The following is a 22,260-nucleotide window of genomic DNA, read 5'->3' as shown; positions in this document are numbered from 1 at the left end:
CTACAAGTGCTCCTAAGGCAGTGCAGAGGGTAGCACGCAGCCGAGGCGTCCCCCGAGTCACGCAGGAGCAGTGACCACACACCTGTACGGAGCACGCCCGGAGCCACGCGCCCGCCCGTGCTCCACGGACAGCCACGGTCAGACTCCCATCCAGATGGGGGTGGGGTGGGACCCTGGAGGCCACCTGCTGATTCAGAGCACCCCAGATGCCACAGCCTGATGAACTGCTCCAGGGAGGAAGGAGTGCAGCTCCTGGGGGGACCGCCTAGGTGCCGGCCTCCATGCTGGGCGTTTCGGGTACTCTGGCTCCCTGAAGCTACCCAGAGCCCAGCCCAGCGTGGCAGCCCATTTTCTAGCTCTGAAGTCACGTGTCTCAGGTGACAGCCTGGGGACTTGCCACATGTGCCAGTAGGTCTGATCCTGAGAGCCTGGGCTCCTCTTCCACCTGCGCAGAGGGAGGTGACTGTGTCTGTTCAGGAAAAGTGCGGCTTCCTCCGTCCCCCTCGCCTGTCAGGGACGGTGCCCATCCTCCTGGAAGCCGCCACACTTGTGCATTCTAAAGCTTCCCCTTATCTGGGCTCCTGGCCTCTGCCAGCCAGCAGCGGGAGTCGCTGGGGAGGGGGGGAGAAGGGAGAGAAGAGGGGAAGGGGGGGAGGGGAGGGGAGGGGCGCAGCTCCCTCCTGCCCCCACCCTTGTCCCCGCGGCCTGGGAAAAGGCAGCATATTGAGGCGCGGGGCTCCCAGCATCAGGCCCCGGGATGCTAATGAGGGCGAGCGCGTTCCCACAGCCCGGACATTGTGCCGCGCGGCCCACCTGCTCCTCGGGGAGCGCCCATTGTGCCCGCGCCAATTCACAGGCAATTTAGCGTGCGCTAATGGGCCGGCGCCTTTGTGCGGCCCGCGCCGCCATTGGCCGCGGAGTGTGGGAACGGCCGCGGCGCCCGGGCCCCAGGCGCCAGCCCGCCGCCCGTGCCTATATAGGGGCCGGGGCCCGCGCCAGCACGGGACGCGCCCGCTCCGCTCCCTGCTTCCTCGCCTCCTCGCCTCTCCCCGCGCCAGGCATGGCCCCCAGCACCGTGGCCGTGGAGCTGCTCAGCCCCAAAGAGAAAAACCGAGTAAGTGCGCGGCCGCGGCCCCTGCGGCCCCCGCGCTGGCGCGGCCCCGCTGACGCCCCCTCCTCCCGCCCGCAGCTGCGGAAGCCGGTGGTGGAGAAGATGCGACGCGACCGCATCAACAGCAGCATCGAGCAGCTGAAGCTGCTTCTGGAGCAGGAGTTCGCGCGCCACCAGCCCAACTCCAAGCTGGAGAAGGCCGACATCCTGGAGATGGCCGTCAGCTACCTGAAACACAGCAAAGGTGAGCCGCCCGGCGCCCTGGAGCCCCGGCCCGCGCGCCCCCCGCCCCGCCCCGCCCCGCCCCGCGCCCCGGGCTCCCCGGCCCCGCTCACCGCCGCCCCGACTCCCCGCAGCCTTCGCCGCCGCCGCCGCCGGCCCCAAGAGCCTGCACCAGGACTACAGCGAGGGCTACTCGTGGTGCCTGCAGGAGGCCGTGCAGTTCCTGACGCTGCACGCGGCCAGCGACACGCAGATGAAGCTGCTCTACCACTTCCAGCGCCCGCCGGCCGCGCCGGCCGCGCCCGCCAAGGAGCCCAAGGCGCCTGGCTCCGCGCCCGCGCCCGCCCCGGCCAAGGCCGCCGCCGCCGCCGCCGCTGCGCGCCAGCCCGCCTGCGGCCTCTGGCGGCCGTGGTGACCCGCGGGCGGCCGCCCTGCCCGGAGGACCAGAGGGCCAGCGCGTTCCTCTGGCAGAGGGAAGGGCCTCCCCATCGTCCGGGCCGCCCCTGGCTTGGACCGGCCCCTTCTCCGGAAGGCTCTCTCTCCAGGCTGGCGGGCCAGCAGGAGGGTCATTCTCAGAGAATGTGCGTGCAGTGTCCTTGTCATTTAGGGCCCATCTTCTGCCAAATGTCTGACCCCATGGGGTTGCTCTGTGTTTGCATTTCAGCAAGTGACTTCTGGGAAGTCCCCACTGCCGGGGTTCTATGATATTTGTAGGCGGCGGGGCTCGGCCAGCCGGCGCCCCATGCGTAGAGGGCTTTCTTCAGATCCGGTGCTGCCAGGCCAGTGGGCCTGGCGCAGGCCGTGCCGTGGGCACATTTGCCTTTTGTGAAGGCGGAACTCAAAGTGTATCCTCGTAGGAACGAGTGTCAGCCTGGACGGGCGTGGAAGGACAGGGCAGAGCCGTGGGCGCAAGGCCCCTGGGGATGCTTTGCTCTCTGGTCGGGGCTCACACCGGGGCTGTGTGGGGCGGCTGGGGGTCTCCACCACGATCCTTAAAGGATTCCCGTGTGGGTGGGTGCGCGTGGGCACAACTTTGTACTCAGAATTTGAACTCTCAGTCACGTGGGAGCCACGGGACTGCTCTAAAGACTTCTAATAAAATCCGACTAGTTCAGCCCCCTCCGTGGTCTGTCTCTTGTGCCTCACACGTGTCCTTGGTGGCCACCGGACAGGCGGGTCTGCAGGGATGACGGGCAGTGGGCACTATCATGGTATGCAGCCACAGGTGGGCAGTGTCCTTGCCAGTGACCCCCCTGGACACAGGAGGAAGGGCTGGGCTCCTGCTGAGGGGAGAGGGGAGGAAGGAGGGCAGGCAGAGGAGAAGCCCAGAGGGAGGAAGCGGAGGAGGCGACAGGCAGGGAGGGAGGATGGGGAGCAGAAGCTGGAAATAAGGGGTGAGGGGTCAGGTCAGGAGGCTGGGGAGAAAGTGAGTGAGGCAGGGAAGCAGGGGAGAGGCAGGCTGGAAGGGAGAGGGCCTCACGGAACACATTAGGTCCCCCGTGTGCAGTAGGAGAGGACATGGCGGGGGACCTGGGTTCCCGCTCTAGGCCTCTCACTATAGCTCCCTGCAGGTGGGGGTGGTGACGAAGTGACAGGAATGTCCAGCTCTGTCCAGCTGAGAGCAACCCAAAAGCCACAGCCTGCAGCAGACCTCTTGCTGCAGCAAAAAGGGTGTAGCTGGGCCAAACACACAGAAGGTGTTTGCCCCTCCATGGTCCTCCCTGCCCGGCGCCCCTGTCCTGGGACAAGCTCCCGGGGGCACTTTCTCGGCTGGCCCACAGGTGGCCAGCTGCCCTGCCTTCCTGCAGGTGGACCGCTCACCAAGGCTGAAACAGGCAGTGCTGGCAATGAACCTGCCAAGGGCAGGCCCTGGCCTCAGAAAGGGCACCTATTTTTAGGCAGGCCCGGGGTGTTGGTTGAGTCTGCAGGGACCCAGAGGAACCCAGACTGGCCCTCCCTCCTTCCTGCTTGGCACCTCTCTTTGCTCTGCCTTCCATCCCTTTCTGTCCACTCTGCAGCGGAGGTCCATAGCGCCCCTTCCAGGCCAGTACTGCTAGCGGCCTCTGGGGTCCCTGCTGAGCCCTGGGAATGGTGAGCAAGGGATGGGAAGCCCCTCTCACACCCCTCACGTTTACTGCTTGTGCGGCAGGCACATCATTGAAATTAGTGGGGGCAATCGCTGCCCTCGTCGGTGTACCTCCTGGTCAGGCTGACCTGGTCAGGCAGCTGGTGGCATGCTCAGACCGAGGCTGAGGTCCAGAGACTCTAAGTAACTGGCCCAGGGTCACCTAGGAGGCAGGTGCCAAAGCCACCGCGGGCCCTCGGCATGCTTCCAACACTGGGCTCTTTTGCAAAGTGCCCACTGCCTTTGAGAGGTACACGCCCCTTAAGAAGAGCCTCCACGCCTTCCCAGAGACTAGCCCTGGAAGCCTGTCCCCAACACCATACGGAAGCTTTCTCAGCTTGTTCCCTGCAAACTCCCACAGACTCCCTCTTTCGCCAGAAAATGGCCTCCTCCAGGAAGGCTGCCCGGCTTTCCCCTGCACTTTCTGAGGATCTCACCATCATTCACACATCTTGCCCAGCTGCAAGGGTAGCTCCTACTCCGGGCGGGGTGAGAAAGGCTTCTAGAGGGTAGGGTCCCCAACTCCCCCTGTTTGCATGGGGTTTTTAACACCCACGGTCCTGCAGTCCTAGGAAACCAAGCTGGTGGGTCCCAAGTGTCTTCACGTGCAGGTGCCAGACTCACAACCGCAGTCACTAAAGAAACCGATTACCCTGGTGGTCTCCAAACCCCAGGTGCCCCCTCTGCACTAGCTCATATCATTGGAGGTCAGCATCCGGCCAACTCAGTGAAGGAACAACAAAGACGACGACAGCCCAGAGGTTTTGTGTTGAGCTGCCTCGCGGTCCGGTCTGTGGGACCCGCGCCCGCCTGCCTGAGTCGGCCCTCCAGCCGCCACCGTCGCGGCGGCGGGAGGGGCGAGGGCCGGCCCGAGCGCTCATTAGCATAATCTATGCGCGGGAGGCGTTTAGCAGTCAAATATATGCGCATATATCTCCATGGCTGATGAGGCTGGCCGAGCACATTCAAAATGGCGGAGTGTGGAGCGAGCGGCAGCGGGAGCAGCGGGGACAGCCTGGACAAGAGCATCACACTGCCCCCCGACGAGATCTTCCGCAACCTGGAGAACGCCAAGCGCTTCGCCATAGACATAGGTCGCCGCGGGCGGGCGAGGGGAGCGGGGCGGCGGGGGCGGGCGCGGGCGCGGGCAGCGAGGCCGGCGGGCCGGGGCGGTGGCAAGGACGAAGGGCGGGGCGCGGGCCGTCGGCGCGCACGGCCTGTCGGGCCTTGTAGTCCGCGGGCAGCCGGCGGCGCCCGCTCGCCGCGGCAGCCGGACTACAGCTCCCGGCAGGCGCCGCGCGGCCGGAGCGGGGCATGCCGGGGCTCGTAGTCCCGCGGGAGAGGCGGCCTGGTGGCAGCTCTGGCATCCCGCCTCAGGAGCGGGGGTGGGGGTCGGCCGCCGGGCGGCGCAGCTCCCCGCCTGCCGGAGATCTGGGGCCGGGGCTTTGGAGGACCTGGGCGCAGACCTCAGGTCGGAAGCAACCCGAGCCCCGCCCCCCGCAGGGCCCTCCTTCCCTCTCCGACGCGTTGACGCCTCCCGGCGACCGCTTTCTCAGATGTGGACACTGAGGCGCGGATACCCGGGCGGTCCGCGGCCGGTCCATGCCCTCCGGCCCGGGACCCCCGCGCGCCTGGCCCGCCGTGGCCGCTCAGTGAATGCTGGGACGGACCGTGCGCTTCTCCCCGGAGGGGTTGGGCCGGCCCGCTCGCCTGTCCTTGGGGGGGAGGGTGGTCCCTGGAGTCACGGGCTTGGGGGAGGGGCGGCGTCCAGAGAAGTGGGGAGCGTCCTGAGCCCCCACCTGCAAAGCCGGAGGCCGGGCGGAGCCAGGCAGAGGGCGGGCGAGGGCAGCTGTGAGCCTGAGGTCGTCCCCGCGAAGGGGGCGCGCCAGCCGTTGCCCGGCTGGACGTTGGGCCAGAGACGGTGAGCGCGGAGGAGCCGCCTGGGGGCTCAAGTCAGCCCCTCGGGGCCCCGTGCACTCCTGATGTGATGGCAGCCCAGTGGCCGTGTGCCCGGAGCTTCCGCACTTCGTGCTGCTGCCCTAACCCGGGGGCTGGGGGCTCTGCTCCAACGAGTCGGCACCTAACGTTTCTGAAGCGCCCCCCAAAATTGGCTGGCCACAGGGCTTACGTGGGTCGTTCTGCGTGGCCCTAGCTTGTGGCGCGGAAGGAGGGGGTGCCTGCCTGTCCTCCAGGGCCAAGCCCTGCCAGGGTTCCTTAGCAGAAGGACGCTCAAAGGCACGTTTTCAGTGTCCGTGTTTATTTCCTCTCTGAAATTTCCCCCTGGCTCTGGGTCCTCTGTCTGGTTCTTTAAAAGACGTGTTCATTGCTACTAAGGACAAACATTTGTGTTTTTTTTGTGGGGGGGCGGGGTTTGCCCACTCTGCGAGGTTTGTGGGGTCTTCATTCCCCGACCAGGGATTGAACCCGGGCCCTCAGCAGTGAGAGCGCAGAGTCCTAACCACTGGGCCGCCAGGGAATTCGCAAGGACAGACTTTTGTTAGTGTAGCCGACGGGAGGTCACGGCTCAGGGCAGGGGTCCTCCACCCAGGAGTCCGCAAAGCCAGAGCGCTCGTCTGCGGTGTGGTTCACGAGCAGGTTTCCGGTTTCCTCTCCCCTCCCCAAGCCTCTCAGTCCGGCTCTGACGGGGCACCCCTCTCCGCTGGTGGAGTCCCTGCTTCAAAAGCCTCAGGGACGCTTTGTGTCAACACATACTTGAAGCTGACCTGACTCCAGGTTTCTGCTGGGCGGAGGGAGGGTCCCTTGGGTGAAGCAGAAGGGGCCACAGGGCAGGATGTGCACGGAGGTGGCTGGAGGTGGAGGACAGCCCCGCACCAGGCCCCGGGCTTCTGGATGAACTGGCGGGTCCTGGCTCAGGTTCCTCCCATCAGTCGAGGATGCTGTGGGCCCCGGGGTGGAGCGTGGGGTGGGGTGGCCTGCAGAGCCCATGGCGCCCACCAGAGAGCGCGGGACTGTGCTGGCTCGCCTGGTCACTGCCCTCGGCACGTGTGACGTGTGCGGCCCCGGGCCGAGCTGGCGTTCACTCTAATCGCAAGGGACCCTGAGAGCAGATGGGCTTCCGCAGGCACCCCGTGTGCTGCTCTGTGAACTCACCCCGGCTCAGACTGACCGCACTTCTCTGCTCGCAGCCCCGTGCCCCATCCGCTGTCTCCTGGCTGGGGTGGGAGCCAGGTCTGGGCGGTGCCGGGCTTCGCCCCACTGGGGGTGCATGGTGTGCGGTGCACAGAACCCAGCTCACCCCCCACGGCCCCCCACAAACCCCAACACTGTGTTTTGGTTGTGATTTATAGCTGACTTGAAGAGCACACTGTCTGGAATTGGATTTCTGTGACCCGGGTAACTTTTGATGAGCTTCTCAAAAGATGTGTTCATCCCTTTGCGTTGCCTGTCTTTTTAGGAAACGATTTATTCACAGAGGTGAATCGGGCAACGAGCATTTCAGTGAAAGATGCTCCGGGCCAGGCCGGGATTGGGGGCAGGGAGGAGGGATAAGGAGGCGTAAGGCCAGGTTCTGCGTCTTAAGCTCACGGTCTGGGGATGAGAGCAAGCCCAGGACGACGGTGTTCAGTGACCAAGCGTGGCCCAACGAGGCCAGGTCGCAGGACGTCCCGGGAGGCCCTGTCCACACTGCCAGGCAGGCGGCTCCGATGGGACAGGTGTGATTGGTCTCGGAAGCTGGGGTTTGATATTTGTTACCTGGAAGAGCTTTGGCCTTAGGATGCTGTGTTTCCAAATCTGTGTTTCTGACTTGAGCGTTTGTGGTATATTCTCTTAGTATTCTGTCACAAAACAACAGTTGTTAATGATTTTAGCCGCCTTCTCAAGGCAAGGCGTTTCCCCCTTATTTTTGTCGGGCTGCCTAAGAAACACAGTTTGTTCCAAGGTCACTTTGCAGAGCTGAGCCTTCTGCCTCTCTCTGCTCTGCCGTTCGTGGCTTTCACGCCGTGAATCACCTGTAGCCTCCCAGATGCCTCCTGTGACTCAGGAGAGGGGCTCGCCAGAGCTCCTCCTCCAGAAGGACTGCTCTGGGGATCTTTTTAACTTGCCCAAAGGCCTCGTCTGCTTCCTGATATTCTGTCCCTGGTCACACGCCAGGGGCGTCCAGGCTTCCCAGGGGCGTTAACAAGTCCCCGCCGCCCTCTGCAGGGCCTCCCTGGTGAGTCCGGGCCTCAGCTGCTGCTCTCCGGCCCCTTCCTTGCACATTCCTGGTGAAAACAGGCCCTCCCCCGCCCGTCTGCTCTGGGAAAGGCTCCTTGCCTTGCCTTCTCCACCTCTTTCCACGGACCGTCAGTTGTATGCTTTTCAGTAAAAACAGTGGATTTGTCAGCTTTTTCCTTTGGTTCATCCTCAAGATCAGAGTTTGAAACAGAATTTTCCTAAACCACTGGCGATCGCCGAGTCACCCAGAAACAGCAGGTTCCTTGCTCGTCAAGGACTCAGTGCTGGTGGAGAAACGGACAATCTCCGTTTCAGTCTGGGCCCTGAGGAGGAACAGAGCTCTTCAAGGAAGGCAGAGTGTGTTTAGGTCTCACAGTTCATTCGCTTCCTCTGTTTGGTGCCCTGCAGGGTTTTCAAGTTCAAGTAGCACCAAACTCCTTGTGGGCAGGACCCAGGTCTGGCAGAGGAGGGCCTGTTTAAGGGCAGCCTCGGGTCCCTTCCAGCCGCTTCTGAATCCGCTGCATCTGTGTCTCCCCCGTAGGCGGGTCGCTGACCAAGCTGGCCTACTACTCCACCGTGCAGCACAAAGTTGCCAAAGTGCGGTCCTTCGACCACTCAGATAAGGTGAGCCTCCTGGGAGGACCCCGGGCAGGCCCTGGAAGCTTCTAGTGCCGATGCCCCTCCCTCCATGCTCCCAGCTTAGTTCCCCTTCCATCCCAGCCCTGACAAGAGCCCCCCCGCCTGCTCGTGCCTCCCCCCCCGAATCTCCCACCTGCATCGGCATCAAGACCCCCACGGACTTCAGGGTAGGCAGAAGTCGTCGGCGCTGCCGAGGGTACTCAGGGGCTGTGTCTCAGCATCCCCTCCCCGAGGCAGTGCACACACGCGGGTTCCCCACCCTCACCCCCAGGACACAGAGCAGGACCACGAGCCGCCCTACGAGATCTCCGTCCAGGAGGAGGTTACCGCCAGGCTGCACTTTGTCAAGTTCGAGAACACCTACATAGAAGCCTGCCTGGACTTCATCAAAGACCACCTCGTCAACACCGAGACCAAGGTCATCCAGGCGACCGGGGGCGGGGCGTACAAGTTCAAAGACCTCATCGAAGAGAAGCTGCAGCTGAAGTAAGCGGGGGCCTCGGGGCGGGGAGGGGGAGCTTGGGGGCCGGTTGGCCTCCGCTCCCGGGGCCAGGCCCTGACGTGGCGGCGCAGTGACCCATCTGCACCAGCCCGTTCGCCCGGCTCTGGGGACTCCTAAGACCTCAGGACCGAGTGAGGCTCTGGGTGGCCGGTGGGTGGCCGCGGGCCTGAGGCCAGGCTCTGGGCCGGCTGCAGTGGGATTCAGCTGGCCGAAGCTCAGGAAGGCTCCGGGGACTGAAGATGGTGGGTGGGGAGAGGCGAGGGCTGAAAGGAAAGGAACGGAGCCCCGAGACCGAGTCTGCCCCACTCCCGTGGTGACGCGACGCTCGCCGTCCCGCTGGACGGAGGGTCCCGGGGCCACGGCCCTGCCACGGGGGCGGGGAGGCGGGGGCCACTCGTGCCGTGGCCCGTGCCGGTGCCATGGCTGGGCTGCTCCCTGGCAGGGTTGACAAGGAGGACGTGATGACGTGCCTGATCAGGGGCTGCAACTTCGTGCTGAAGAACATCCCGCAGGAGGCCTTCGTGTACCAGAAGGGCTCCAACCCCGAGTTCCGGTTTCAGACCCACCAGCCCAGCGTTTTCCCCTACCTCCTAGTCAGCGTCGGCTCTGGGGTCTCTATCGTGAAGGTGGGGCCTGGCTCGTGGGAGGGGACGGGCCTCCGTGGCGCTTTGTTGAGCACTGGCTGAGTGTCGGAGCCGTGCCGGGCACAGGCACGCGGGCACAGGGAGGCGGACACAGACCCAGGCCTGCCTCTGGCGCTCACGGGCGCGAGGCCGCACGCGGAGTGCCCGGCGCGGGTGGTCCGCGGGGAGGTGGGCCCCCTACTTCCAGCACGAGCACCTGCCGAGCCCACCCAGACTCGGCCTTCAAGGGCGCCGCCACCCAGGGCGGGGGATACCCCTGAGCCACCGCGTCCCCGGGACCTGCTGGGCAGTGGCTGGGGGCCCCCTTGCTAACACACCTGCCCTCGTTTCGCTCCAGGTGGAGACAGAGGACAGGTTCGAGTGGATCGGCGGCAGCTCCATCGGGGGCGGCACCTTCTGGGGGCTTGGGGCTCTGCTCACCAAAACTAAGGTATTTGGGCAGCTGCAGGAGGGCTCTCCTGGCTCCGCGGCACAGCCTGTTTCCTGGTGCCCTCAGGAAGGGGTGGCGGCTCTGGGGTCGGAGGCTTGTGCTTGGCTGGGATGGTTGCGAAAAGTGGCTCTTCCCTGTGCCTCGTCCTGCTTCCCCAGTCTCTGAAGGATGGGCGTCCAAGTGGCCAGAGTGTCACCCAGCTGGGTGGTCCACAGAGGCTGCCCGTCTCCCCCCACCTCTGGGCCATGACAGGAGAGGGCCTTCCCTACCCAGCGCCGCGGCTGGCCTCCTTCCGTGGGCTCGTCCAGGGCCGTGGGGCTCTGTCAGCTTGCGGCGCCTCAGGTGCTCCCGTCTGCTCTGTCCCCACAGAGCTTTGACGAGCTGCTGCACCTGGCCTCCAGAGGCCAGCACACGAACGTGGACATGCTGGTGCAGGACATCTACGGGGGGGCCCACCAGACCCTGGGGCTGAGCGGCAACCTCATCGCGAGCAGCTTCGGGAAGTCGGCCACCGCGGACACAGGTACCGGCCTCTCGCCCGCTCTCGCTCCCGGAGGCGCACGGCGCCCACCTGGCCGCTTGCCCAGCGTGCTGCTTCCGTCCTCCCAGAGTTCTCCAAGGAGGACATGGCCAAGAGCCTGCTGCACATGATCAGCAATGACATCGGGCAGCTCGCCTGCCTGTACGCCAAGCTCCACTGCTTGGACCGGGTGTACTTCGGCGGCTTTTTCATCCGCGGCCACCCCGTCACCATGCGCACCATCACCTACAGCATCAACTTCTTCTCCAAGGTAACGGGTCGCCGCGTCCTTCCTCTGCTCTGCCCGCCCCGGGCCCGGCCCCCCGTGTCTCCAAACTCGCAGGCCTGAGAGGGGACGGGAGCAAGGCGGGACCCAGCTGAGCACCCCCTAGCCCCTGCCCCCAGCCCCTTCCCACCCACTAGCTCCGGGCATCCTGCTCTTGGGGCGCCGTGGCCATCCCTGAGTTTGGTGCGTTGCCGGGGGTGGGGTCTAGGGACCGCCTCCCACTGTCCGCGAGCTCCAGGTGAGGTTCTAGGTGTCGGTCACGGCATGGGGGTGTGTGGCCCCCAGCAAGGGTGGGGAACTGGGTGGGTGTCCGTTTTGTGGAAGAAGTTACTCACCCTCTCAACCAGGGCTCCCCACGCCCTGGGCCGCGGACCGGTACCGGTCTGCAGCCTGTTAGGAAGCAGGCCGCTCCCCATCTCACACATTACCGCCCGAACCATCACGCACCCCCCCCCCCACCCCCGTCCATGGAAAAGTTGCCTTCCGTGAAACCGGTTCCTGGTGCCAAAAAGGCTGGGGACCGCTGCTCTAAACGATGGGCCCTTGAATTCCGCGTGTGCGTACAGCCCCGTGGACAAGCGCCGAGTTGGGAGGGAGGCCACCTGTGTCGGGTGGACTTGCAGCCTCGGGCTGAGTGGCGCTTCAGGGGCGTCTCCGTGGCAGGGGGAGGTCCAGGCGCTGTTCTTGAGGCACGAAGGCTACCTGGGCGCCATAGGAGCGTTTCTTAAAGGAGCCGAGCAAGACAGTGAGTACGGCGTGGCCGTGGGGCGTGGCCTGTGTTGGGCGGCGGCATCGGGAGGCGGGGGGCCCTTGGGGAGTGACTGGGGTGGCTGCTCGTGCTGAGTGACGATCGAGGGCTGTGGGTGGACATGGTGTCTTTGTGGGCCCTCCCCGGCAGTGGCAGGAGCCTTTGCTGTGATTCTCCTGCGGGGCCAGCGGAAACCGACTCGCGTGGGCGCCACATCATCGACCCGTGGGTCCCTGTGAGCGACGGGGCTCCACGCAGGGGCTGCGCGAACGGCCTCGCCTCCAAAGGCCTCGGCCCCCCGGTGCCCTCCGGCTCCTCCCGGCCGTCTGCCCAGCTGTCGCTTCAGATGCACGGCCGGTCTGTCCTCTTTGAAGGACACGAGAAGGAATCGCAGGCGTGATTCTGTCCAAGGAAGCACAGGGCAGACTGCTTGCGGGTCAGCGCCAATCAGAGCAGCCCAGGCAGACCTTCGCTGCGTCCCTAAGTCCAGCTTCTTACTTGAGATAAACCACGGATACCTTTCGGAAGCTACTGCCCAGCTTGCGAGGTCTCCGTGCCAGTGAGAAATAACGCAACAGAGCAACGCCCCCGGCTCGCCTGGCGCCAGGGAGACCTTCGGCAGCTGCTCCTCCCGGAGGCAGTCCGGCCGCCCAAGGTTTGCCGAGCCGCTCGCCCCTCGGTTGACGCCAGCTCTCTTGTCCGCAGACCCGAACCAGTACAGCTGGGAAGAGAACTACGCCGGCAGCTCCGGGCTCATGAGCTCGTCGCCCGAGCTCTGCCCGACGCAGCGGGCCAGGAGCGGCACTGTGAGTACAGGGTCGGTGGCCCCGGGTCCCGCGTGCGCCGCCTCCGCTGGGGCCTCCTGGCGGTCCCCAAGGAGAGCCCCCGTGCTGCCGTGGCCGGGCTCAAAGGCGCCTCCTCCTGGTGCAGGCCGGTCACGAACCGCAGACTGGGGCCGAAGGGAGACGTTTGCAGCCTGCAGCCGGCTGTCCTCGTCCTCCTGTAGCGTCTCACGTTCTTCGGGCGTTCAGCCGGAGCCCTCGGCGCCACGCAGTCCCCGCCGTGTTTGCAGGGAGAATATAAAGTTTCGGGAGCACAGGGGGTCTTTCCTAGGGCCCTGGCACCGTTCACAGCAGAATCGGGTTAAAACCGTGGGTCGCAGGCACCAGCCTGGACCCCTTCTCTTAGGCCACGTTCTCTGCGTGATGGTTTCAAGGCGGTACCGGGCATGCAGAGTCTGCGAATTTCCCCAGGAGATTCCACCCTTTGCTCAGTCGCCCCTTGGGGTGAGGCCCACCATGTCTGGATGGGGGCTCCCCTGGCCAGCCGAGCAGTGGGGAGAGGGTGTCCCAGCTGGGACGGGATGGTACTGCTGTGGCCCCGTCCTGGCCCAGATCATCGCTGGACGAGCTGTTGCCGGCTTACTGACATCACGCCCCTGAGAACCCAGGGAGCGGTTTATCAGAATCGCACGGGGGGCTGGAGGACAGGCCCAGGCCTGCAGCTGCCTGGCCTGGCCTGGCCTGTGCACACAGGTCGGGACGCCACCTTCAGGACAGGTTGCTGGCCGTTTGGAGGGAAAGTTGCTTTTTAGTCGTAGAGGCAGATTCTCTTGTAAATCAGTGTAAACATGGCAAGAATGTGCCTCATCCGCCTCTCACTTCCTGGGGAGAGTCCCCCGCGTGTGGCACCACCAGTTCCCACAGCTCCGCACCACATCTTTCGCAGCCAGCTGTGCGGGGGTAGCTGGGCCCTTCCCAAGGGCAGGCGCCAGGGGCAGGTTTGGCAAGGCCCAGGCCCGGTCGGAGCCGTGACGGTCGTGCAGAGAAAGGCCTTAACGTCTCTGACTTGTCGAAGGGCGACGTGGATGCCGGCCACACGGACGGCAAGATGAAACGGGTGGGCAGGCCAGAAACCTTTCAGCCAGCGCTGACGTGCAACACGGCCCCTCTCCGTGACAGCTTGGGCACCCCACGCGCCTGTCGTGCTGGGGTGGCCCTGCGAGTGGGCGTGGGGATCCCCAGGGGCAGGGGACCAGGCCGTTTGTTTCTCTGGGTGTCCACAGCCAAGGCCAGGCCGAGCTCAGGTCGCTCCCACTCATCGGGGGGCAGGGCAGCCCCTGCATGCCAGCCGGGCAGGAGGCAGCCATTGCCACCTTTGACCCCTATCGAAACACACCGGCTCCTTCCCTGCTAAACGTGCGGTCACATGGCGCGTCCCCAAAGCCAATCTCTCCCTCGTGGGGTGGATCTTCTCATCCAGACCATCCCTGGTCCAAGCACACCTGCCGCCTCACCCTGCTAGTGGGCCGGTCAGCAACACAGGGCCAAGTCCCAGGTGGGCAGCTCCCTGGAGGGTGGGGGGCAGGAGAGGTGCCTGGAGGACGAGCCCTGAGCTCACTCGCTTGTCACGTCCCTGGAGCAGCTGCCTGCCACAGTTCTCATCCGAGAACGGGGCCAGGCGCACAGGACCCTTCGTTTGAAAGACACTGCCGTGGGCATCGAGCATCCCGGCCTTGCTGAGCGTGGCAGCGGCAGTGGGTCTGGATGCGGGGCGTGGGGGGAAGGGGCGGTGTGTCCTCGCCTGGGAACCGACCCTGGGCAGGAGCCGCAGGACAGAGCCCGGCGGGCAGGGAGGGAGGACCAGAAAGGCAGTCGGTGTGCAGGGGTTCAGAGCGCGGAGCAGAGAGCACGGAGTGCGGCAGGAAGACAGGGAGGGCGTGAGCGGACCCAGGGTCGGGGCATCGGGCTCAGGCCCCTGGACAAGTGGAGGGCTCGCCGGGGCTGAGAGAGGCCGTGAGAGGGCGGGCAGGGCCCAGGGCCGGGGAGGGACCGGGCCCTCCGTTAGCCGCGCACGGCAGCTTCCCTTCTTGCAGGGAAGCCGGTTCCAAGTCCTGTAGGAGGGGGTTTTGGTCTTTCAGAAAAGACACGGCTGACGTGCCCTCCCACTTCTCGTCCTCCCAGTTCGACTTGCTGGAAATGGACCGTCTGGAGAGGCCGCTCGTCAACCTGCCTCTCCTCCTGGACCCGTCCTCCTACGTGCCTGACACGGTCGACCTCACGGACGACGCGCTGGCCCGAAAGTACTGGCTCACCTGCTTTGAGGAGGCCCTGGACGGGGTGAGGGCCTGGGGCGGGGGTGAGGTTGGGGTGAGGGCTGGGGGCGGGGCTGGACGCCCCCAGGAAGAAGACATCCGTCCGTCCAGGAAACTGGCTGTGGGCCTTTGAAAGGGTCCTGGCTATCTCTGACCGTCTCAGGTTCCCAAGGGGCGGTGAGAGGCGGGTTGGAGGAGAACAGGCGTTTCCAGGAACCTTTTATTTGAGGTGTAATTCGCAGTTGCCAGGTGGGAACCTGACTGAGTAGTTTGTTGGGACGTGGTGTCAGCGAGGTGCGTCCTCATCAGCTCGCAAGTGGCTTTCCCGGCTACTGTGTCTCTTTAAAAAGCAAGCAGTTCGCACACGGCTCAGGGGCAGCAGTGGCTGGCCTCCGGGCTCAGGGGGGTCAGGTCTCAAGGCCATGGGAGGCTCCTGGGAACACCCATTCCTCCATGAAGCCCCTCAGAGAGGCCCATGGGGTCTGTCTTCAGGGTGAGGGGTCCCACCCTGCTCTGGGCCCTGCACACCACCAGTCCCCTCAGCAGAGCAGGAGCTGGTGTCCAGTGGGCCCTGGGGCTGGTATCGGAGGACACGGATATGAGCTTTGGGTCAGGGCTGGCGGCAGCCCCGTTCCCACCTGGCAAGGGAAGCCCCCAGTGGCTGCCACCAATGCCTGCCACCAATGCCTGCCATCCATGGGCTGGGGGCTGCCCTGAGCACTGCTGGCCGCCCCGTCCTTGGTAGGTCGTGAAACGCGCCGTGGCGAGCCAGCCGGGCTCCGTGGACGCAGCCGAGAGGGCCGAGAAGTTCCGCCAGAAGTACTGGGACAAGCTGCAGACGCTGCGGCACCAGCCCTTGTGAGTGGCCCGCCTGCTTGCCCTGGGCCAGAGCCCTGAGAGGCGGCCTCTACGGGGACGCACGCTCGCACCCGAGGGCCGAGTCCCTCGAAGTTTCCCAGGAAGCTCTGCGCCCCTCCCCTGGCACACACTCGGGGACGCTCAGCACGACCGGGTGCCGGCTCGGCCTCACCACCCCGCTGGCCGCCTGGGCTTCTCCTGTTGGCGCCTGGACGCCACGAGGACGCCCCTGGGGGTGGAGGGCGCGATGGGCAGCGCAGTCAGCCGTCCAGCCCACTCAGCCGCCCTCCGCCTGGCTCTGTCTTCAGCGCTTATGGGACCCTGACCGTGCGCAGCCTCCTGGACACGAGGGAGCACTGTTTGAACGAGTTTAACTTCCCGGACCCCTACTCCAAGGTGAGCGCCCCCTTCTCGTGGGTGGGCACATGCTTGCAGGGGGCCGTGGGGAACGGGGCGTCAGTCCCGTCCTGTCCAGCGAGCGGGTGTGCTGGCAGCCGGGCTGCATCCTGGAGCCGCCCTGGTGAGGGTCCATCTCCCAGGAGCGCTGGGCCGCGGCCCCTCGGTTGGCAGCACGGGCTGAACAGCTGTGGACCGAAGCCGGCACCACTGTGACCTCGTCAGCAGCGTGTCCTGGGGCCTCTGACCAGCAGCCGGTGAGGGTGGCGGGCGTGTGGCACTGAGGCCCCCTCCCCTCTTCCTGGCCTCCTGAGCTCAGCCGGGAAACGCAAAAGAGTTGGTGCCTGAGGATGTCCGTCCTGGCCACGAGCCATCCAGGGCCTGGCTGGTGGCCTGGAGGTGCCTCCCTGGGCTCTTTGACCAGGAAGCGACATGCCCTGGAGCCGTGGGCGGGGTCCAGGGCCAGCCGACCCCAGCTCACTGCCACCTCCTCCCTGCCCTGGCACAGGAGTGTCTGGGGACAGTGGGTCTGGGTGCTGAGGATCTCACGGTCAGGGCAGCGGGCACCCGTGGGGGTGTGGGTCCTGCGCCCTCAGCCACGGCGCGGTCACACCTGAGCCTCCGCCCTCAGTGCACACTTCACACCTGCACCGATATCAGCGTGCCCCCCTCGCTTGCTCTCAGCCCGCGCGGTTCCGAGTCAGCGCTGCTTTTAACCTGACGCGATCTGGGTTTGTTTAGCCTCCTGCAGTGACGTCACGTGGGCGTCTTCCGTCCCCCAGGGCAGGCTCGCGGTTGGTGGCGTCTCCGCAGCCTCCCGGCACGGTGCCCTCCTCTCCCCGCTCTGCCGGGGGCCTCGGGGAGGCCAGGCCACGTCTTCATTCGCATCTCCCCGCAGGTGAAGCAGAAAGACAACGGCGTGGCATTAAAGTGTTTCCAGAGGGTGATCCACTCTCTGGACGCCCTGGGCTGGGAGGAGAGGCAGCTGGCCCTGGTGAAAGGGCTGCTGGCGGGCAACGTCTTCGACTGGGGAGCAAAAGCCGTCTCTGAGTAGGTGCCCGCCATCCTCACAGCCCCCACAGGCCCGTCCCCTCCCCTCCTCCTTCCAGTTCGGCCTTAAGAGCCACAGCCCCTGGGCCCGAACTGACGCCTGGGCCACGCGTGGCTCCGGCAGTCCCAGCCTCGGCCAGCCCAGCTTGGCCCTCGAGGAGGTGGCAGTGGGGGCACCGGGGGTTCTCGGGGGATGGGGTGCTGCTCGGGGCTTGCTGGGCACGTGTGGCCTCGGGAACGGATGGGACAGTTGCTGGGACCCCGCCTCCCTGCCCGCCCGCATGCAAGAGTATGCGCGTGGAGGGCTGCAGGTGTGGGTGTTTTCAGTGTGAAACTCCACGTTCACAGTGACTGTGGAGTGGGCTTAGACGATACTGGGTGTTTGGAGTAAATAGGTGCCTCGTGAAGTTCAGCGGTGGGCACGCGTCTCCCCAGCCCCCCAGGGGTCCTGTCCCAGGGCCCGCCGTCTGGTGCCTTCCCCGGGGCTCGCGTGCAGGGGCCTTGCTGGGTCACCCAACGTGCGCTTTCGGACCCGGACACCCAGGACAGCCGCCGCCCCCTCCCTGCCCTCGGCACTGGCTGCCCCTTGGGCGGCACGTTGGGGCGAGGCTGGTGGCCGGTGCTCCCCGGGGGCCTGGCCTGTGGCTGCAGGCACCGAGGCTTCCCCGTGCCACCTCCCCCGTCCTCGAGCTGATGCGGCAGCAGTGACGGGTGACAGTGCACTTGTCCAGCCCGGGAGGGGCTTCGTGGCCCACGGGAGCGACGGAGGCCAAGGTCCGGGGCTTTGGTGACTTTGTTTTCTCCTCCTCTGTGCAGCGTCCTTGAATCTGACCCCCAGTTCGGGTTTGAGGAGGCGAAGAGGAAGCTGCAAGGTAGGGGCGCCCAGGGCTCTCCTCCGGTGCTAGGACTCGGGCCGGTGGGGGGAGTAGTGAGGCGGCCGCGCGTCCCCGCTGAGCTGGGGGGAGGTGAGGACTGGCTCCCCGGAGAGGCCGGCGGGCGGGTGACCGCGTCCCTGTGTCCCACAGAGCGGCCCTGGCTCGTGGACTCCTACAGCAACTGGCTTCAGAGACTGAAGGTACATGGAGCTGTGCCCCCCCTGTCCTGCGCCCTAGGGGCCCGGGCGGGGAGGTGGCGCGGGCGACGGGCGCAGAGCTGCCTGGGGTGGGGAGCAGGCCCGCGCGGTGCACCGAGGGCCCCCAAGAGTGTCCCCCCAGCCCCCCGCCCCGAGCTACAAGCACAAGCTGACTTCCCTGCTCCAAGCCTGACTTCTGCGGGACAGCGATGAGGTCACTGGCCTCAGGTCAGAGGTCCTTCGGGCTAGCAGTTCTGGAAGAGGCCGGGGCTGCCCCTGTGCCCCCAGTGCCCGCAGGACCCAGCAGCCCTCGCCCGGCCGCGGGGAGTGGAGTGTGGAGGTGTCTGGAACGCTTGGACGCGCCTGTTCCCAACTGAACGTCCTGGTTTTGTCTTACAGGGGCCCCCTCACAAATGTGCCTTAATTTTCGCAGATAACAGTGGAGTAGACGTCATTTTGGGAGTCTTCCCCTTTGTCAGGGAGCTTCTCTCTAGAGGGACGGAGGTGAGTGTGGAGGGCCGCGTGGCAGGTCCCTTGCCCGGCTCCTGTGCTCGGTGGGGTTGGCGTTGCCCTGGGCCCCTCCGTGTGCAGGTAGGTGCCGGGTAGGCAGTGGCACGGCAGGAGCAGAGGAGGAGACCTGGCCGGTCACGTCCTGGGGCTTAGGTCAGCCTGACCGCGGGGCCCTGGGGCCGTCTCCATCCTGCCCCAAGAGCTGGCCCAGCCGTGAGAGGTCGCCGGAGGCCGTGCTCCTCCGCCGGCAGCCCCAGGTGGGTGGGTGGGTGGCGGGCGGGCGGGCAGGCGGGCGAGCCCAGGCTGGCTCAGTACTGCCGGCGGCCAAGGTCCCTAAAGAGCCCGGGTGTCCTGCCGCAGGTCATCCTGGCGTGCAACTCGGGACCCGCCTTGAACGACGTGACCTACAGCGAGTCCCTCATCGTGGCCGAGCGCATCGCGGCCATGGACCCCGTCGTCCGGTAAGCTGGGCGGGAGGCTGGGGCCCGGCGCGGAGAGGCGGGGGCGCGGCGGGGCAGCCTCCTGGGGCGCCGCCTCACGGGTGCTGACCCCTGTCCTCGGCAGCTCGGCGCTCAGAGAGGAGAGGCTGCTGCTCACGCGGACGGGCTCCAGCTCCCCGTGTCTCGACCTCAGGTGCGTGGCCCCTCCGCCCCCGGGTCCCCCTAGTCCCCGCGGAAGTCAGCTGTGCCAGCCGCAGCCCCGGGCAGGGTCCAGGCGCCTCTTCCCTCGGGCACCTGGCCGAGGGTGGGCTCAGTGAGACCCTGGGAGGAAGGAGCAGGGGCCCCGTGTCCCCACCTTGGATAATTATCCTTAGATAATCAGTTCATCACTGTAGTGCTTTCCACCCTGGGGCTTCTAGAACCTGGAGCGGCCCGTGTAAAGGAGGGCACATCTGGGCTCTGGGACCGTTAGCCTCTCAGTCTGTTAGCCTCTCAGTCTGTTCCGGTGCTGATTCTCCAGGGTTGACTTAATCCCCTTCCAGGTCCACTGGTGTCCAACAAGGAGAGACAATAAAAACCTGTAAAAAGGACTCAGATTCTTTAAAGTTCAAAATACAAAAGTATCATTAAGGCCCCGTTTTCAGAACCGGCTTCCTTGTAGTAACGGGAGCTCAGCTGCCATGGGTCCCCGAGACGCTGGGCCCCGGGCCCCGGGAGGGCGGCTGCCGGGCTGGCTGTCCGGGGAGCAGGCTGGACCCAGGGCCCACGTAGTTGGGGGGCCGAGGGTCGGGGGTCTCCGGCGTTCCCGCCTGTCGCCGCCCTTGGCGGGAGGCAGGGTGCGACATCTGCCCCGGGTGCGGCTTAGTGCAGGGTGCCAGGCACCCCCCCCCCGCACCCTCCTCACTGCCCCCTTCCTCCCCGAAGCCGCCTGGACAAGGGGCTGGCCGTGCTGGTGCGGGAGCGCGGCGCCGACCTGGTGGTCATCGAGGGCATGGGCCGCGCCGTCCACACCAACTACCACGCGGCCCTGCGCTGCGAGAGCCTCAAGCTGGCCGTCATCAAGAACTCGTGGCTGGCCGAGCGGCTGGGTGGCCGGCTCTTCAGCGTCATCTTCAAGTACGAGGTCCCGGCCGAGTGAGGCGCCGCCGCCGCCGGGCTGCTCTGCCCGCCGCGTCAGGAGCGCATCTCGACTGCAACAGGGACCCGCGTTCAAATCAGAATATTTATATTGTGCTTCTGTGAGAGAGCCGGCTGCACCCAGGTGTGGGCTCAGCGCTCGTGGCCTCGGGCTTGGTGTTTCTTCAGTGCTGCCGTGTTCGTGGTGGGGAGACACGACTTTTGTCCCGTGAGACGTTCTTATTGGAATATATTTAACTGTTAAATAATCTTTTATATATATATACATATATATATATATATATATATATATAAATATAAATATATACATATACGCCTCTGACGGGACGCTGAGGTCAGGGCACAGCGAATAGTTTCCAGAGTGAGAACAGAGCGTCTCTGCCTTTGCTGTTTGGTGTGAGGGTGGGCAGCCCCCCCCGTGGGGCCCTGCCCACCCCTCCCCCAGGGAACCCAGCAGTGGGGTCTCTCCCTAGGTGACCTCTAGAACTCTTAGGCCCAGCTTGGCCCATGGGCCATGGCCGCTGCGCTGTCACGTGGCCTCCAGCATCTCTCCCCGGCGTGTCTATCTGGAGAAGGCCTCCCGCTGCGCCCCTGCCCCACCTGGCCCCGCTGCACACGGGAGGGACAGACAGGCTTTGAGCAGCACTCCTGACTCCAGAGCTGCTGAGAGGAGGCCACCGGCTTCGAGGCCCTTGAGGACTTTCAGGGGCTTGGTGGCTGGTCCACTCTCCTGCTCAGAGCACCTCAGACCACGAGGGTTCTGTCGCCACGGCCTTGAGCCCATGCCCAGAGCCCTGCCTAACGGCAGGCGGGCGGGGGGCTCACTGGGCCCCGTGCTGGAGGTGCTGCGAGATGGCGGGGGCTCCTCCTCCGCTGGACCCGTCCCTCGGGGTGCGGACCTGAGCCTCAGACGCCACGTCGCAGCAGGAGAACTGGCCACGGAGCTGTGAGGCTGCCTGTGTGTGCCATTGGCCTCAGGAACGAAGAGCTGTGTGCGGGCCCTACTGCCGTGGCCCCGGGCCCTGTGCACTGAGGAAGCCCCACTGCCCAGCACCCAGGTCCCTCGCTGCTGGAGCACCCGGCAACGTGAGGACGGGCGGGATGAGGAAGGCCGGCGGGGCTGCCCTGCAGGGATCTGAGCCCCGCCCTCTTTGCCCAAGACCCCCTCGCACTTGCCCTGCTGGGCCAGGGAAACCGGGGCCCTGCACCCACTTCCGGGAGGCTGAGCTCAGCGGTCCCGGACCTGCACTGAGCCTCAGAGGGTGCCCAACCCGTCCTGCGCCACAGCAGCCCCCCTGGGTGACCCACGTGCTGCCCCCCACTCTTGGATGGACGGACCTCAAGGCACTTCCTCTGTCGGCAGAGAGGGGCCTGGCCTTCCTGTGAGCGGCCGCCAGGGGGAGCAGGGGGCACGGCCGTCTAGAGGGCACAGGCCAGGCCTGTCCCGTGGGTGGTCCCTGTGATCCCATTTCCTCGAAGGCTCACCCACCTTGACCCCAGCACAGCCCCCCACTACCCCCCGGCCTGCACCCGCGCACGGCTCAGCTCCCCGTGGTCGCCTCTGTGAGGCCTGGCCTGGCCCCTCTTCTGCCCAGGCCACCCTCTGTCCTCCCGTCCCTGGTGGTGAGGCAGTGTCGTCCCAGCTGGTCTGGGGCTCCCCGTGCAGGGCATGCCCTGCCCAGACACCCAGGAGGACTCCAGAGGTCCAATCAGAGCCAGCTCGGCCTGTGTCATGCCGCCTCACTGGGCCTCCCTCCCATCAGGCCCTGGCCCTCCCCTGAGGGTCGCTGGACAGGCGGGGGGAGCCTGCGGTGGCCCCGCAGTGAGAAGGGCACCAGGGCTCTGAGCACCTGCCCTGCCCTCAGGTACCCCTCTTGCGATGCCCTGTCCCTTTCTCAGCTGGGACAGAAAGGCTCTGGGCCTCCCAGCAGCTGAGGGCAGCCCCTGGGAGGTAACGGAACAAGAGGCAGTGCCCACCCGGGGCTGGAGAAGGGCTGACCCCCCCCCCCATATCTTGTGAGCCCTGGCAGATTCCCCCAGGCTGTGTCCCTCCCTGCCCCCCGCCTCCCCTTCACTGCCCCCAAGATTGTAGGAGCCCAGACACCCTGCCTTGGGGACCCCTCCCTTCCGGGGTTGGGCCACAGCTCCCCCAGGCTGAGCTCCCCCAACCAGAGGAAGGAGGAGGGCCTCCCCGGTTACGAGGGGCCTGCCGGGTCCTGGGAGGAAAGTGGCACCGGTGCAACTGCCCATCCCCCAGGCCTTTGCTGAGTTTGGGCAAGCGGCTGGCGTGGGTCCCTGGG

General features: G+C 65.9%; 2 protein-coding genes across 2 annotated transcripts; both read left to right on the top strand.

The window, feature by feature from the left end:
* Window positions 1–1,060: 1,060 nt before the first annotated feature.
* HES5 (hes family bHLH transcription factor 5) lies at window positions 1,061–1,748 on the top strand. Its single transcript, XM_068537692.1, has 3 exons — window positions 1,061–1,114; window positions 1,190–1,355; window positions 1,468–1,748. Exons 1-3 carry the CDS (start codon window positions 1,061–1,063, stop codon window positions 1,746–1,748), a joined length of 501 nt encoding a protein of 166 aa, XP_068393793.1.
* A 2,668-nt stretch (window positions 1,749–4,416) lies between these two features.
* Window positions 4,417–20,229, top strand: PANK4 (pantothenate kinase 4 (inactive)). Its single transcript, XM_068538733.1, has 19 exons — window positions 4,417–4,552; window positions 8,176–8,258; window positions 8,545–8,759; window positions 9,218–9,401; window positions 9,757–9,849; window positions 10,219–10,372; window positions 10,459–10,640; window positions 11,319–11,400; window positions 12,109–12,209; window positions 14,367–14,522; window positions 15,243–15,355; window positions 15,664–15,751; window positions 16,650–16,801; window positions 17,618–17,673; window positions 17,827–17,876; window positions 18,273–18,377; window positions 18,744–18,844; window positions 18,948–19,016; window positions 19,748–20,229. Exons 1-19 carry the CDS (start codon window positions 4,429–4,431, stop codon window positions 19,959–19,961), a joined length of 2,322 nt encoding a protein of 773 aa, XP_068394834.1. The 5' UTR covers window positions 4,417–4,428; the 3' UTR covers window positions 19,962–20,229.
* Window positions 20,230–22,260: the final 2,031 nt, after the last annotated feature.

The sequence above is a fragment of the Eschrichtius robustus genome, chromosome 3 (genome assembly GCF_028021215.1).
Source record: "Eschrichtius robustus isolate mEscRob2 chromosome 3, mEscRob2.pri, whole genome shotgun sequence".
Taxonomy (NCBI): Eukaryota; Metazoa; Chordata; class Mammalia; order Artiodactyla; family Eschrichtiidae; genus Eschrichtius; species Eschrichtius robustus.
Note: the sequence above shows the minus strand (reverse complement) of the source record. Positions and strands in the feature narration are given on the sequence as shown.